This window comes from Fundulus heteroclitus, chromosome 14 (assembly GCF_011125445.2).
Source record: "Fundulus heteroclitus isolate FHET01 chromosome 14, MU-UCD_Fhet_4.1, whole genome shotgun sequence".
Taxonomy (NCBI): domain Eukaryota; kingdom Metazoa; phylum Chordata; class Actinopteri; order Cyprinodontiformes; family Fundulidae; genus Fundulus; species Fundulus heteroclitus.
The window spans coordinates 1,102,024-1,117,459 of record NC_046374.1 but is presented as its reverse complement, the minus strand read 5'-3'; the positions used below and the strand labels follow the sequence as shown (position 1 = coordinate 1,117,459).

The following is a 15,436-nucleotide window of genomic DNA, read 5'->3' as shown; positions in this document are numbered from 1 at the left end:
AGCAGAATAACTGATGTGACGGACAGGCACTGCAAACGCTTGACTGCAGTTGTTGCCAACGAGAGGGGGAGTACCGGAATGCTTTCAGAAACTTTTCCCTGGAACACATGATCAACAGGTACTGCTTAGCACTTCAGCAAGTTTTGCCCTGCTCTCAACTTGTTGCTGAAATGAAAGTGAAAGCGTTCAGCGGGCAGAGCAGAAGAGGAGAGGCAGAGAGAGGAGGAATCAGATCTCCCAGACGTGCACAGACGGGAGGCAGCGTCAGGTAGGTGTCTGCGTCAGTTGGTGCTTTACATGGAAATCTGTTTTATAAGCTTTCACATGACTACATATAGCACTGTTTTGTTTAACTGTACAAATGCTTTGCTGGTAACGAAGGGCCACAAATCATTAAATGGTGATAACATCCTTGGATAGGCACTCAGTGAAATAGAAAAGGCAAACAGAATTATACAGGCTGTATGTGCTAGCAAGTAGGAAGAGCAAAAATGTGACTTCTTGATCCGATGTGACACACAGGACAAGGTGCCACGTTGTCCCTAGGTGGAAGAAACTTTAAAGTAAGAGCTTCGAAAATTCAAGGGAGCGGCGTCTGCTTTCCGTCTTAAACAAATCAGATGCAGAATCCAGAGAGCAGAGACAATGATTCTTTGTAGCAGGTCCAATGTCCAGTTAGGGCTGGATTGTGTACCGCACCTGTGTGTTTACTCACAAGGTTCACCTCATGGGCATTTCAACAGGCCTGCTTTAAAACAAAGAGAAGAAGAAATATTTATACAACAAATAATTGTCAATTAAGCATTATGTTGAATACTTATTGATGAATGCAAAGGCTGTTTGGACATTTATTGTGCCCCACCACCCCTGGAAATAAATGATAAATTGGGGTAAGACTCAACTCAGCATGGTACAGTAAGTGATTTAAAAAAGCCTCACATGTTGTCAAGTACCATCCACATATAGGGATATTTTTTTTAGGAGTTTATGCAACAGACCAACATAAAACAACATCTTATAGTTGAAGGTAAACGAGTCACGGTTTTATAAAGTCACAAACAAAAATCTGAAAAGTGTGGCGGGCATTTGCATTTGGCCCCCTTTACTCTGATAGGCTTAACTCTAAATCACATCCAACCAATCAGCTCAAAAGGTCAAATAATCAGGAGACAGACCCCCCCCCCCCTCCAACCAAATTAATTGTTGTTGAAAAAGTATCTATAAGAGGTCCTGGCAGTTTATCACGTGCCATGTAAGGGGCACCCTAAATATTTAGGAAAAGGTCCTCTGGTCTAGATGAGCCCAAATCATCTTGACCATACTATCCTTAGAGTAAAACGGTGGTGGCTGAATCATGCTGTGGGGATGCTATGTTAAGGGAAGTTGGTCGGAGATGATGGTAAGATGGATTTAGATTAAAAACAGGGCAATTTTAGGAGAAAGAATGGGTAACCAGCACAGTAGACATGAAATGTAAACATTGATGCAAGAATATGATCAACTCCGTTCCACTGAAACATGGCTTCCTCATCTGGTCAGAGTCAGGATGTTCATTGGAATGTAGACTGAGAAGTTGGTTGGCTTATTTAACTGTGTAAACATTTGGAGTCTGGTCCCTTAGCAAATATGGAGCAGTCATCCTAAAGGGTGTTTGCTCTTTCACTGTTTTTTATGCAGACGCATATAATTAGCCTTCAAACATTTATTTCAATATGGTCCCCTTTTACACTTCATTATGATGTGCTTCGCAAAGTAAATCTGGGTTGCCTGGGTTACCTAGCAAATAAAGATTCAAAGATTTAAAGAGTGTTACCATGGCCGCTCTGGTTCAAAGTACACATAATGAAGGCAAACAAACAGGCGATGAACAAGGGTTACATTTTTTTCTTTTACCATGTCAGTGTGTGTTTTGTTTGATGCTGCAAGTTCATTCAGCTGATTGAGGCTTATTGTTTTTCTTTGTCTTTTTACATAGTGTCCTCACTGGAAGTTCTTTGTTTCCTTTTGTTCTGCAGTTTGTGTTTAATTAAACGTGTATAATGTGCAACAAGTTTTACTCCAGTCTCTGTAAAACAATCAGTACCAGTAGAGGGAGACAAATCACATCCATACGCATCCAGGTTTCCATCACAATTTAAACTCAACTCACACTTTGTTTCAAGAGCTCTTATAAAATAGCACGAGCTGACCAACATAAGTAAGTCCATAAAATCAAATATATTTTTCTGTCGTGGTCCAAACTGATTACTAAACATATTTAATTAGGGTTAACCAAATTTGCATTATGGAAATCCCACTCAACCTGAGTTAAAAAACATAAAGAAATATTATGCCCTTAAAATATATTTGCAAGTCTCAACTACTCGGGTACATCTGATGAGCCATGTTCCAAAGTTGACCCAAGGTCATGGTTGCCTGTGTTCTTCATGGTGATCTCAACATTCATTCTCCAACCCACTCATATTTTCCTTTAAGTGGGTAGAGCTAATGTTTAGTTTATCAATCATTATATTAGTGTGATTATTAATAGTCTAATTAGTAATTGTTTGTCTGACTAGATGCAAAATGATAATTCGGTTTTAAACTAAGTTGTTTATATAGATATTCTAATAACAAATTTACATTCCTAATAAGATCATCTGGTTCCTTTTATGCAATCCATGCAAATATTTAAAGATCTGAGACTAATAAATACTATTTTTATTGAGATGGATATGATTTTTAATACATACTGAAACTACCTGTGCAAAGTGTTTGAAGTTTAAATCAAAATGGCTTATTTATAGAGAGCCGATTTCTAACACGTCATCTCAAGGCACATTACAGAGGCGATTCAATCAAATCATCCAGATTGGTTCCTATCTAAGGAAATCCAGCAGATTGCATCGAGTTATTGACTTGCAGCATTCACTCTTCCTGTATGCGAATGGAGCCGCAGTAGACGGCCACCTGCATTGTGTCGTTGACTTTTCAGGAATCCCTCATTCTAGAGACAGTGGAGAGGAAATTCCCCATTAACAGGAAGAAACCTCCAGCAGAACCACAGCCAGGCTCAGGGTGAACGGTCATTTGCCACGAAACACTGGGGGTTTGAGAAGACGGAGGAGAGACACAAAAAGAACACAGCAGTACAATAGTAGCTCCTTAAGGTGCTCCATCTAGGAGAGAGATTTGTCCACATGTACCAGAATGAAACTTTTCATAGATTTTGTGGACATCCACATAAAATTATGAATGATTCAAAATCACCTCCCCTAACAACGTTGAATAAGGTTAAAAAAGCAACCTTATGCTAAATTGCATAAAAATCAATAAATTGTTGTTTGTTGATAAATGACTGTACCTAAGCATGTTTAAATGAAAAGGGCCAATCCAGCCTCATTTTAACCTCAAAGGTGCATTAAAATTTTCAAACTAGATTTTATTCTCTTCCTAAAATGTGTTTTAGGAAGTGTTTTGTGTAAACAGGAGCTTCAGGGAAGACTCGACAGACCCAACAAAGAAGGTAAATATTATTCATTGGTTTGATACAGGTGTGCCCATGTGGGTGGAAAGAACTTAATTTTCTGTATTTCGTTCAGGCCAGAAATCTGAACCCAACCGGTCCGACATGAGCCTCCAGATTTGCCACTGCGGCTGGTCCAAAGTGACCACCTACCAAGGCCTGAGGACTCACCAGGGGAAGAAGGGATGCACACCGAAGGGAATGCACATCCCACAGCACAAACTGTTTAGTTACTTTCCACAGACCTTGACCCCACCAAGTCTAATCAAAATAGAGGACATATCTTCGGATATCTACAGGACTCCTGCGAAGTCTGGTCAGTGCTACACATCAGGGCGGCAACACATTCCTAATTTAGTTAAATAAGCTTGATATTTATCATGATTGGACAAAGATTATTTTAACAACCTTAGCTTCCTTTGTACGCATTCAGTTGTGTAAAGAAATTATTGTACGTTGTTGTCCGAAACTTATTCAATACACACGAATGCAGGCCTGAACATTATGATAGAGTCTCAGGGTAAATTAAAACAATCTGTTATCTGGAAAAGTCCAGAACAAACAAACAAAAACCTAAATCATGATACAATTATTACAATCAAACAACAATTTGAAAGTACGTTTATTTATTTTACTAAGACCATACTGTCCCTACTGAAATCATACTGTCCCTATCCAATAAGTATCTGCTTTGTCTTCAAAGTAACCACTTACCATGACCTGAGAACTGAACAGGGGATGATGGGATATGCGCCACAAGAAATAAGAGTCCCAGAGAGAAACCAGAACCTCTGGAGCAACAAATGGGAACAATCTCATCCAAAGGACAACTGGGCAGTACAGAGCACTCCAGTGAAGGAGGAGGTATACTCAAATGCAGATGCTAATAACTGATAGACAAACATGCCAATGTGTATTTGAGCTGCTGTCTTGGCCAGGTCCCTCATGGAAAAGAGGTTTAAATCTCCATGAGATTTTATTTTTACCTGGTTAAATAAAGGAATCTAATCCTACCAATCCACTGTCTGATTAACATTAGAGTCAAGAAACATATTTTACTTCTGTCTGACAGAGCGTGTTCATGTCTCCAAACCTCATCACTCAAATGAATTCTGTACTCACACAAGTCCCAGCACAGGACATGTACACTCCAAGTACGTACAAAGTATTGCCAGTTATATTATAACAGGACACAAGATGGAAAAACATATGCTGCTTTAATTTATACCATCCAATTGTATTTCTCCTACAGTGCTCCATGCTGAAGGAGATTCTCAACAACTGGTTGCGAAATTGAGGACCTCTAAAACATTTGAGTTCAAATTTGGTTTCCAGGTACAATTTTTTCTGAGTTAAAGTTTTTTTAGAATCATGTGGATGGAACTGTGCTTTTAAAAGTGATTCCTGACATCTCAACTTCTTTTTGGTCGGCAGAGAGATATGCCAGCGATATCCCAGTCAGACTTCTTTACCACTCAGATGAGCTCAGCGCCAACGCAAATCTCGCTAACCCAGTCCGACACATCATGTAGGTGTCATAAACACTATGTTTAATGTATTTGGAGCAACTTATTGTGCAATCGATATTTCTCCTGTGTAGTTTTTCAGACTCCACCACGCTCCCAGCAAGGTTCTGCTTTCTCAGACAAGGCCAGCCGAATGCTTGACTTCTCCTTTGTTGACCCCAAGGTATGGCAACTTTCTGATGCAGTTTAGAGTGTTGCTCAAAGTCACATTGATTCTGTATACTGCACCCCTCTCCTGAATTAAGTGGTTAATCTGGGAGTGGTGGCTGGTTCTGGGGGTGCCTGGGTCTTGGGGGCATGGGGGGTACCTGGAGTGGGAAGTCTGATGGGTCCGGGGTCTGTGGCCCCTGCTGGGGTGGGGCTTTGGGGGCCTCGGGGTGGCTTCGTGCCCTTAGGGGGGTCTGCACCAGCAGACGTGGGTTACTAACCTGATAGCTGTGCTGCTCCTTGGTGCGTCTGGGCTGCACATTATCTTACAGAACATAAATGTAACGTTTATGCAGTATTTTCTATTCCAGGATGATCTGAGCTTGGGGCCGTACAAGTTGTGCCCCACGGCTGTCTACTGAGAGCATGTTGGGCATACGCACAATGATTTCAGATCTTCCTCATTTAAACAAAAGTTGGTGGGCTGGTCCCAAATTCATGGTGCCTCAACAGGATTTAGCCTGCTGAGTTTGACAGTATTCTGGCAAAGACATAGATATATGTACACAAATGTTTATAACAGAATCTTATTTTTAATGGAATTGGTCTTATACAGTATGAATCCATAAAGAACGATCCTGTTCTTCTGATTAAGTGAGCATAGAGCTCCACAGTGACATCTGGTGGCTCCTTTGGCCCCAACTTTCATTTTAACTCGAGGCTTCGGTTTTATTTTGGTGAATCACTCCCAGACATGCTTTTCTTTTCTTTAGTACATTATTTCTGGCATAATTAATAAAACCACGTTTCTAAAAATATACATGAACAGGGTCATAGTTTGTAACCCATTGCCAAAGTTTTCCTAAGTAAAAAGCTTAAGCCTCACCTGTAGATTGACCTTTTTAATAAAATCTGGTACAGTGAAACTGGACCATTCTGGTAACGTCTGTAACCCATGGACCATTTGACTAACAATTTAATTTGTTGTGATATGTGACCATATAACTATCCTCTCATCAATTAATACAGATTTGAATAAAACAGTCTAATGTTGGTTTGCTGTTTAATGTTGAAATAATTGTCCTTTCATCATACAGGCCTCCAAAAACGCACAGTTTATGATAAATACTGACAACGATGCCCTAAGTGATAAAAGAGAGAAGGAAAGAGAGGCTGAAAGACGTCTGCAGGTATAACATGTCTATTATATTATATATCATACAAGGTGACACAAGTAGATTGAGATATATCACATTTTTTATATGTAATTTATCTTATACAGTCACATCAATGTTGAGCTTTTTACATCTATATTTGTTGGATTATCCTAATATTATTGCAATATTTTCTTGGTTTATGATCTATGAAATGACAGCATGCACATAAGATTGGATATTAGTCTTGACTTTGTTTAACTTAAAAAACTCTACTTATCGTCTTTGCCAGTGTGTGGTTGACTTTAGGTTTCTTATGACACCACTGTGTCTCCTTTCAGTTTAAACTCACTTGTGTGTGCTTTTAATTCTGAAACTTTGGGCAAACATACATCTGACAAACATACAATCTCTCACTGTGCTGACAGTTCGCCCCCCATTTAGATGAGGAATTATGTGTGAATTTCTGTGTATTATTCACCTCACAGCCACAGTCAGAGCAAATTAACTCTAAATGTATGCAGGATGCCAAACATTGTGCTGAGAAAAGAGGAACTCATACAAGTTGGTGGTAATTTCAGTGCCAGAGAAAATAAAAGGGGAAAAAAGGAATTGTGCTGTCCTGTCAGCATCACAAATTGGGACAAAGATGTTGCAGAAGGAAGAATCGATCCTGATGATTTGCAAGTTATTTTCTACTTAAATTAATTCCCTGAACTGCGATTGAAATTATTTTGCTGCTTCATTAAAATACAGAATCCAAACAATAGAAACGATGAAAGTTCCAACAGATGCTTTCCAAGCTGAGCTCAACAAACAGATTAGAAAATTAGCTTTCTGAAAAAGCTCTATCTATATTGTGCAAGTTGAGGGGCTTGCATGTCTCAGGGCAGACGAAGTGAGCAAGTGTACAGATCGTGCCTCACTACAGAAACCATACAGAAAGATCATTATTTTATTGATTATGTAGATATTTAGAAGACAAATTAGGATGAAAAAAGTTTTTTTGAACATATTTATGAAATGTATTACATTTGTATTCTATTTGTAAAGATTAAATACAGACTACATATAACTTTACAGTTGAAGTTTTAACTCAAGTTGATGCTTATTTGTATTTCTTGATAAATCAGTAAAACATAATGCCTTAGCCATCTGTCTTACACTTTGCTGCACCAATTATTGATTTATAAACATTAATACAACAATACTCCAGTCAAATATAACTGGCCAAATGTTAGGCCATTGGCATCCACTCAACCAAAATTATGCAAAAATAAAGTAAAAAAAAAACAAAGAAAAAAAGTCATGGGAACTGAAAGGGTTAATTAGAAATAAAATAATAAAGCAAACATTTTTATATACTATTTTCAACACTTCAGCAACTGCTAGGTTTGTAGCTCAACAGAGAACAACTGTGACCCAATAAAAATAATAATAGGTACAAATTGCTGCCATCTGTCATTGGATGATTTGATGGGTAGGGATGCTCCTATGTGTATTTAGTGCAAACTGCTTTGTGAATCCAGTGCAGAAAACAGGCAAACAGTAGGAGCAAAACAATTACACGTAATGGAGGAGATTGTCGAATGGCACTGCTTTCTGTTCTGTTAGTCACTTAGGAATATTTCTGCTTTTACCTTTGCCCTCTGTGAAGGCAACACACGACATGATGAAGGTCCAGTTACAGCAGAAGATTTACATCCGAGAGCAAAAGATGGCTGAAGTGAGATCAGCTGCAAAAAGCTGCAAGGTGAGCTGCAGAGACTGCTGCCATGCTGGATTTCCGTTAAACTTCCGTAAACTTACTGTACTGTACGTCTCCGTCCCTGTCTTCAGGGCAGTCTGGATGCCGAGTGGTTGCAGATCAACACGGTGTTCTCAGAGGTGATCAGAGCAGTGGAGGACGCTCAGCAGAAAGCCCTGGAGCCTCTGGAGAAGAGGTCAGCCCTGTTTGTCTCAGTGATAGTTTCACCTCATTGAATCATGACGTGTAAGTGGGCTGGTCTAGCAATGCATACTATGACGATGGAGCATCACTTCCCTTAAGCATTGTAGCATCCTACGCCGCTGAAACGCATGGCAGATGTGCAATAATGTGACACTGCTCGGTTTAAATACTGTGCAAACATGACTTCACAACAGACCCTTTTTTTTAGAGTTGATGGAGCATATTCTGTTTCACTTAAACTAACAGCCTCAGGCGTTCTGTTCTTAGGAGACAAGAAGTTAAAAAAGAGGCACAAAATCTTCTGCAGACGCTGCAAGGAGAGATTGATAGACTTAAAATCTCCATCGATGAACTGGACAGAAACCCAGACTTGCAGGTAGGGGAAGTCCCTTTTTATCGTTTTAGCATAAAAAAAGCTCTTTTTAAATTAAGTCTTATCCTTTTTTGCATCTCCTTGATGGTTATTAATCTTGATTTTGTCCAATTTACACCTCCCTCTGAAACACACAGGCCTCTCCACCTCCAGCCCCGGCTGACTCCGAAGAGGTGAACAATCTAAATATCGACACCTCCTTCTCGTTTGGCACCCTCAGAGCTACAATATCAACCATGATGAAAGAGATCCAGCAGCATTTGGAAAACCTCTCATCCCTCGGTGAATCTTTTGTTTTTTGCAATTTGTGTTTTTATTTCAGTTTCTGTCTTTGACTCGCTGCTTCTTCTGTTCCATTTGTAATTTACTTCTATTTCCACAGAGCTCAAGAGGATTGCCACATTTGCAGGTGTGTATGCCAAAAAATGAACATTTAAGTCAGAACATACAGTGCTTTTAAAGATTTCGCCTGTGTTTGCTTTTTATCTCAGTTAAATGTTTTAAATTCAGAATTAGCAGCTATAACTCATGAATAAATGCCTCTTTATAATGCTTGAATAGTCTTGACAGTCTGTCAGAGAACTTTGACATTTATGTGAAGTTTGGCTCATCTGCTTTGTCGCTGCTTTGTAGCTATTTTTTACCTTCTTCCTTCATATCTAACATCATATGGTCTTTAAATAAAGTACAGGAGCTGAACATTGACGTTTGCTGACACAATCAGTATCGATTATTGGCCTTTGATGTTTTATGTGAGTTGTATTTCAGTATTGTCTTGAGTTTCCGTCATATTGGCCAGGACCCCATTGTAAATGTAATTTTACTTTTTAAAGATATCTTTCTTGGTTAAGGAAAGTACAAAAAAAATAACACCTGCAAGGGGCCAAATACTTTTTCAAGGCACTTCATTTTACTATATCAAGTTTACTTCATATAGTAAAATAACTTAAACTGAAGCTAATAGCCCTTGGCGTCTACTTCCATCCCTGATTCTTAGCAGGATTTCATTGGTTCTAACCCTTCTGCTGTTTTCTGTTTGACCACAGTGGATGTAAAGCTGGATTCTGCCACGGCCCATCAGTGCCTCGTACTGTCCAAAGACGGGAAGAGAGTACAAGATGGAGGTGAGAAGCTGAAGAGTCCCGACACTCCGGAGAGGTTCGACTTGTTCGGCAGCGTACTCGGGGTCAACAGCTTGAACCGTGGGAGGTCATACTGGGAAGTAGAGGTGAAAAACAAAACAGGCTGGGATCTGGGTGTGGCACGGCGCGGTGCAAACCGCAAGGGGATCCTTAAGGTGAACCCGGACAACGGTTACTGGGTGGCTGTGCATTTTGAAGGCAGAAAGTACGCAGCTCTGACGGTACCCCCCACAAGCCTTCCTCTGAAGGAGAATCCCCAGAAGGTTGGAGTGTTTGTCGATTACGAGGAAGGTGTCGTGTCGTTTTATGACGTGACAAAGGGGTCGCACATTTTTTCCTTTACAGAGTGTTTGTTCCGTGATGACATTTTTCCATATTTCAGCCCACATCTTAAGATGAATGACAAAAACGCCGATCCGTTGATTATATCAGCAGTGTAAAAGCAGTGCTCATTGTGTAAAGTGCACAATACAGATGTGCTGAGTTCAAAATGTAATAATAGGCACCTCTGGCAAATACGTGTAAAAAGCTTTAAAAGTATAATATATTGCAGTAGGATATTCTTACCATATAAAATGTAGAAAAATGCAACCTTCAACTTGAGTGTATTAATTCAGTGGCGGTAAAATAACATGTAATGGATTAGCTGTCATTTATAAAATCACTGGTGTCCTACCTGCTGGCAAATGAATACAACCAAAGCATGTTTTAATGTACACTTTGCAATTTAAGTTGATCCAAGTGTGTGGGGATTTTTAAATAGGTATCCATGTCATCACGTTTCAATGGAGTGTAAAAATGATGCTCCACAGGCCCCGTTGTCTCAGCCACTCTTCAAAGTGAGAAAGATGAGCGTACAGGCCATTCATGTAGATATTTGTGCCTTGATTTTTATGAGTTAGTAAATTGCAACAAGTAAGTAACTACTCACCTAACCCATATCTACAGTAAGTCCTAAATTGACCAATTTCAAAACCACAACATTGGTAGATAAGGTTCATTGAGGACTAGGTAAGGGTCGATTGTAACTAGGCAACATTTCCCCCCACATCATTCCAATGGTTTAAATGTACAGGGACCTTCTCTAGTTGCTTGAAGCATAGTAAGGCACATTTGCCCCTCACCTGCATGCTGCTGAGCTTCACCACTACTCAGGCTGGCCAGCTAAGGCTATGAAACGATTCCCTCCCTCACAACATACAAGAACAACATGTTTTCTATATGGAAATACTGTATTTTCCAGTAATCCAAAACGGTTACAGTCATAGTGTGAAATGTGAAGTAGCACCTTTTAAAAATGCCATCAGCAGGCTGTCCTCATGACCATACAGCTTATCTGATAAGTCATCTAATATCACCTTGTCTATGTTCTATGCCTTAGATAAATAGCAACAAAGCAAAACACGTTAGTTTTGGATAGATAATGCCAAACTATTAGAGGCACGGCTAACCACTGACTTTAAAGGGCAAGTTACGGTACCAACACTGGCAATATACTGTTCTTGAAAACACTTCAATAGCAATAACTGTTACTGATGTAAACACTTTTTTGGGTTGAGTTTAGGCTGTGACATATATTTTTTTATAATCAAAGCAATATATTTTGCAGACAAATAAAGCTGTGTGACTTAACGCTTTAACATCCAACATTCCTTAACTAGAGTATTTGAAACATTGTTAGCTTATTTCCCAGATTTATGACTTATTGTGAGAAAATGTATATGTATGTGGGAAAATGTATATGTATAGTAGGAAATACTTTTTCTTCTAACTTTATTTAGACAGGGTTTAGGAGTACGTAATGTAGAAGTTCCAAATAAAGTAACTGTTTTACTTTAAAAAACAACTTAAAATACCTTGTTTTGGTAACCCATGCAGCATCAACTTCTTAGGCTACCAAATTAACCAACTTAACTGTTTGCTTACCATTACAGTTTTTTAATCATCATTTGTCTATAAAATGTTGTTGTTTCTTTGGTTTCCTGTGGATACAAATAAAAAAAAATGTCTGCCCTGTCAGCACACAAAAATACAACCAGCATCGACAGCTAATGTGGGAGTGACAATAAAGCTACAATGTCAACACGCCATTGGTTGTTTTGTTATTGCTTCCTATGCACTCGATGAATACCTGTAGACTTTTTAAGTCATCCCTTTTAAGGTTTTCAAGTAGCTGATTAGATATTTTGACCTAATGAACTTTGTGGCAATGATAGTAATTAAATCAATTGATAATATCCTGTAGCCTTTTACACATCCAATATAGGCAACCAAAGTGCTTTAGATTTAAAACAACAACAGAAAATGCAGAAATAAATAAAACAAAACATACATCCAAAGAACAGGCAATGAAGATTGAAATTCAGGAATAGAATGCTGTGGTTCTACAGTACATGCCAATCTAAACAAATCATTAGTTTTGACATTTGATTTAAAAATGTTTGGTTCCAGTGTATGCGTGCTGCTCAAGTCTGTTTTGCTCCTTGTGGGATCCACCTGCTAGCTCTGCCTGTCTTTGGCTTTCCTCGGCCTACATAATCAACTCTGGCCAGTCCCTGCCTTCATCCTCGGTTCTGGTTAGTCTGGTTCAACCTCCACTTGAACGAGTCTGGTTCTGCTTTCCTGCCACAACTCATCCTTTCAATAAACCTTTTAAAAAGAAATGTAACTTTGTGTCTGACTGAATGTCAGGTTCTCCAGCACTATTCTTAACACAAGCCATGTTTTTATTTTTCTGACAAATTTTTTTGGAAAGCTGGTTTCAAATTCACTAACTGCATCCAGGCCTGATTGCCATCTCTCCTCCTGTAGCATCAACAAATCCCACTCCCGTTCTCAGGGGCCAGCGTCCTGCATGGCTCAGAGACCTTTCTCATCCAAAGATGATTCAAAGGATTTAAGTAGCTCCTCAGCATAACTTTAGGTTCTGCAGGAACATGCTAATGGCCTATTCATTACATTCATGTGTGTTAAAACAATACAACACACTGGCCATTAAGGATTCTTTTGTGATATCCAGACAGAATAGAAAACCAAGGTGTTTGAGAAAACACAGAAGAGTTGAGAATATTCCAAGGTGTGAAACACAGCATTTCAGAAAACTACATCATAAGGTCCAACTAGGACCTTAAGCTTTAGCTGTAAATATAGATATGAAGATGTACAGATTAATATTGTGCAAAGGAACACTCTTGCATGGTAACAAAGTAACAACATTGCTCTAAGTGGAGGGGGAAGATGGAGGTGTTACAGGGATATTCTTCAGCCAAACCTGTCAGTCTGCCTGTGGCTGGGAAGGAGATTCCAGCCGGACACTAGATTCAGGGGAAACATTTTGATGTATCAGAATGGTCTAGTCTAAGTCCAATTGAGAATCTGTGGTTAGACTTTACGATCATACATTATAAGGCCCAAACAAAGTGTTGGTATTGTGATAGTCTGTGGCTTTGCTACTTCAGGACCTTGACAATGTGACAGTGTTGATGAAACCATGATTGATCATGTGTGCAGACACAATAGGATTTGACTCAAGGAAGGTTAACATGATCATGCAAATTTTATTCAGAGATATACAGTCAGATATGTTCTTAACAACTTTATTTCTTAAAACTCTTACACAGTTGATTTCAGAGAGGATGCAGAAGAGCACCACTAAAAGTGGTGATATGGTTGTTTCCCCAGACATGAGTGCTGGCAATCAGCCGCATATACACGTGGTCTCCCTGCTGTAGTTGCAGGAATGCTGCGTTGCCTCCATTATCAGCCCCGTCATGCGATGTTTTATGGTCATAGGCTGTAGAAATAACCTCACTGTTCTTCATAAGGGCCAGACTCACAAGTTCACTTCCTCCAGCATGATAAAAGAAGGTGAAGTAATATACACCTGCAACAGGTGCACTAAAAATACCTGAGGAAGCAAATTTAAAATGTCAAAAATGTTGCAAACTGTGATTGAATTTTTAGATTTCAATCTGCAAAACAGTTACACCGAAAACAATAGACTAAATAGAGAAAAATCTATAGAATGTCAGTTTAGATTGTAAAAATGTTCTTGTTAGTGTCTAGGTTTTCTGTAACTTGTTTTGGGTTCCTAAGTAGACCATGCAGTTAAAAACCATCCATCTACTCTGATCATGATCAGGTGCCCAAACTCCTCAACTAACTTCTTTTGATGCTGAGGAAGAATGGCTTTCCTTTCTGTCTATAGCTGAACCTAGTCACTCTTCAAAGGAGGGTAATTTCAGCTGCTGGAATACAGGATCTTGTTTTGTCAGTCATGGTCCATCTCTCCTGATCGTAGGTGCGAGATTCAATGCAGTACGGAAAATCAAAACCTTTACTTTTTGGCTCAACTCCTTTTACACAGTGACAGACTACAGCAATTCCAGCATACGCTCCTTGAGAGCCTGTTCATAACCATCACAGACAGAAGCAGGGACAGGGCCAGCCCAGGTGTGGTCTGACCCACACTAACAAAAGGTTTGACTTTGTACCAAGAATCGGAATAGGCCTGACTGGAATGCAGATAACATATCAACAACAGATTAAACAGATCCATGGCACACCTTACTCAAGTGCACTTTTTTTTTCCCCTCGACGTCATAGCTGTCCTAATTTCACCAAATGTAAACAACCTCTACCACAAACACTTCAGACATATAAATGACTGAGAAAGGACGATAAAAAATCTTGGTAAGTTTTAGTCCGGCTGTATGAAGACACACTGCAGTTGTATAAACTGTACAAACTACACTTTACTGGACCAATAGAGAAATAAGGTCCGAATGGCATTGTATATTGTATTTTAAAAAGAAATGATTTAAGATTGAAAGAATATTACATTTAGTTTTTATTGCCACACATCTTTTAAAAAGGTAAGGTCCCATATTTGAGGATAAAATGGCATATAAATTGAATCACAACAGCTTCTTTCAAATCAAAACTGCAAAAAGGTGATGCTCTGGCACACAGCGGAGAATTCCAACACAAAGATACGAAGCCTCAAGAACCACCTCTAGAATCTTTCCCCTGGCCAAATTTGGAGTAGGAGAGTCCATGAACGCCTCCCCTATATTAAGGTGCCATTTCTAGGAAGGAGAACTGATACTAGAAATATTATAATGTAGAATAGAAAAAAAATGGATAAAATATTGACTCACCTGTGTGATGATTGTAGGCATTGCCCACATTTGTTATCACTGTGCTGTATATCAGTGTTGTGTCGATGTTGAAGGTCCCAACATGCCCATTTCCACCTAATGCAGCACTGAATGCTATCTTGGATGCTTCTGAATTCAAAATATTAAAAAAATTGCTGAACTGTTCCATTTATTAAACGGTATATTTTAAATTATTTTCAGGAAACAGGCTTTTTTTTTACCTTTCTTCTTCAGTTCTGAAACCTGGGTTTCAGTCTCCTTGAGTCTTGTTTCCAAACCTTCTTGCTTTTCTTTCATGGCCCCAAACTCTTTGAGGAATTTGCACATATCTGGAAAGCATGACCCTGTTTCAGTGGCGACATCTGTTTCAGGTACAACATCCTGGGCCAAAGTTAGACCACAGAACCACAGTAATATCCAATATGTGACACTCATCCTTTTCCTGTTACGGCGGGACTGGAAAGTGACTAATGTGTTGC

General features: G+C 39.2%; 2 protein-coding genes across 2 annotated transcripts; one reads left to right on the top strand and one right to left on the bottom strand.

The window, feature by feature from the left end:
* The first annotated feature begins 240 nt into the window (after positions 1-240).
* LOC105915711 (E3 ubiquitin-protein ligase TRIM39) lies at positions 241-11,883 on the top strand. Its single transcript, XM_012849903.3, has 15 exons — positions 241-268; positions 3,469-3,505; positions 3,582-3,821; positions 4,209-4,369; positions 4,578-4,659; positions 4,758-4,840; positions 4,940-5,033; positions 5,106-5,194; positions 6,276-6,368; positions 7,990-8,085; positions 8,172-8,275; positions 8,551-8,659; positions 8,794-8,938; positions 9,039-9,065; positions 9,703-11,883. Exons 3-15 carry the CDS (start codon positions 3,611-3,613, stop codon positions 10,236-10,238), a joined length of 1,830 nt encoding a protein of 609 aa, XP_012705357.2. The 5' UTR covers positions 241-268; positions 3,469-3,505; positions 3,582-3,610; the 3' UTR covers positions 10,239-11,883.
* A 1,452-nt stretch (positions 11,884-13,335) lies between these two features.
* LOC118556528 (complement C1q tumor necrosis factor-related protein 3-like) lies at positions 13,336-15,436 on the bottom strand. Its single transcript, XM_036146913.1, has 3 exons — positions 15,179-15,436; positions 14,958-15,086; positions 13,336-13,705 (listed from the first exon to the last, which is right to left on the bottom strand). Exons 1-3 carry the CDS (start codon positions 15,390-15,392, stop codon positions 13,425-13,427), a joined length of 624 nt encoding a protein of 207 aa, XP_036002806.1. The 5' UTR covers positions 15,393-15,436; the 3' UTR covers positions 13,336-13,424.

Coding starts and splice junctions, on each gene's coding strand:
- LOC118556528 (XM_036146913.1), bottom strand. CDS start 15,392: ATGAGTGTCACATATTGGATATTACTGTGGTTCTGTGGTCTAACTTTG. Junction 15,087..15,178: donor TTCAGAACTGAAGAAGAAAG/GTAAAAAAAAAG, acceptor TTTTGAATTCAG/AAGCATCCAAGATAGCATTC. Junction 13,706..14,957: donor TGCCTACAATCATCACACAG/GTGAGTCAATAT, acceptor TTGCTTCCTCAG/GTATTTTTAGTGCACCTGTT.
- LOC105915711 (XM_012849903.3), top strand. CDS start 3,611: ATGAGCCTCCAGATTTGCCACTGCGGCTGGTCCAAAGTGACCACCTAC. Junction 4,370..4,577: donor GCACTCCAGTGAAGGAGGAG/GTATACTCAAAT, acceptor TCTGTCTGACAG/AGCGTGTTCATGTCTCCAAA. Junction 8,086..8,171: donor CAGCTGCAAAAAGCTGCAAG/GTGAGCTGCAGA, acceptor CCCTGTCTTCAG/GGCAGTCTGGATGCCGAGTG.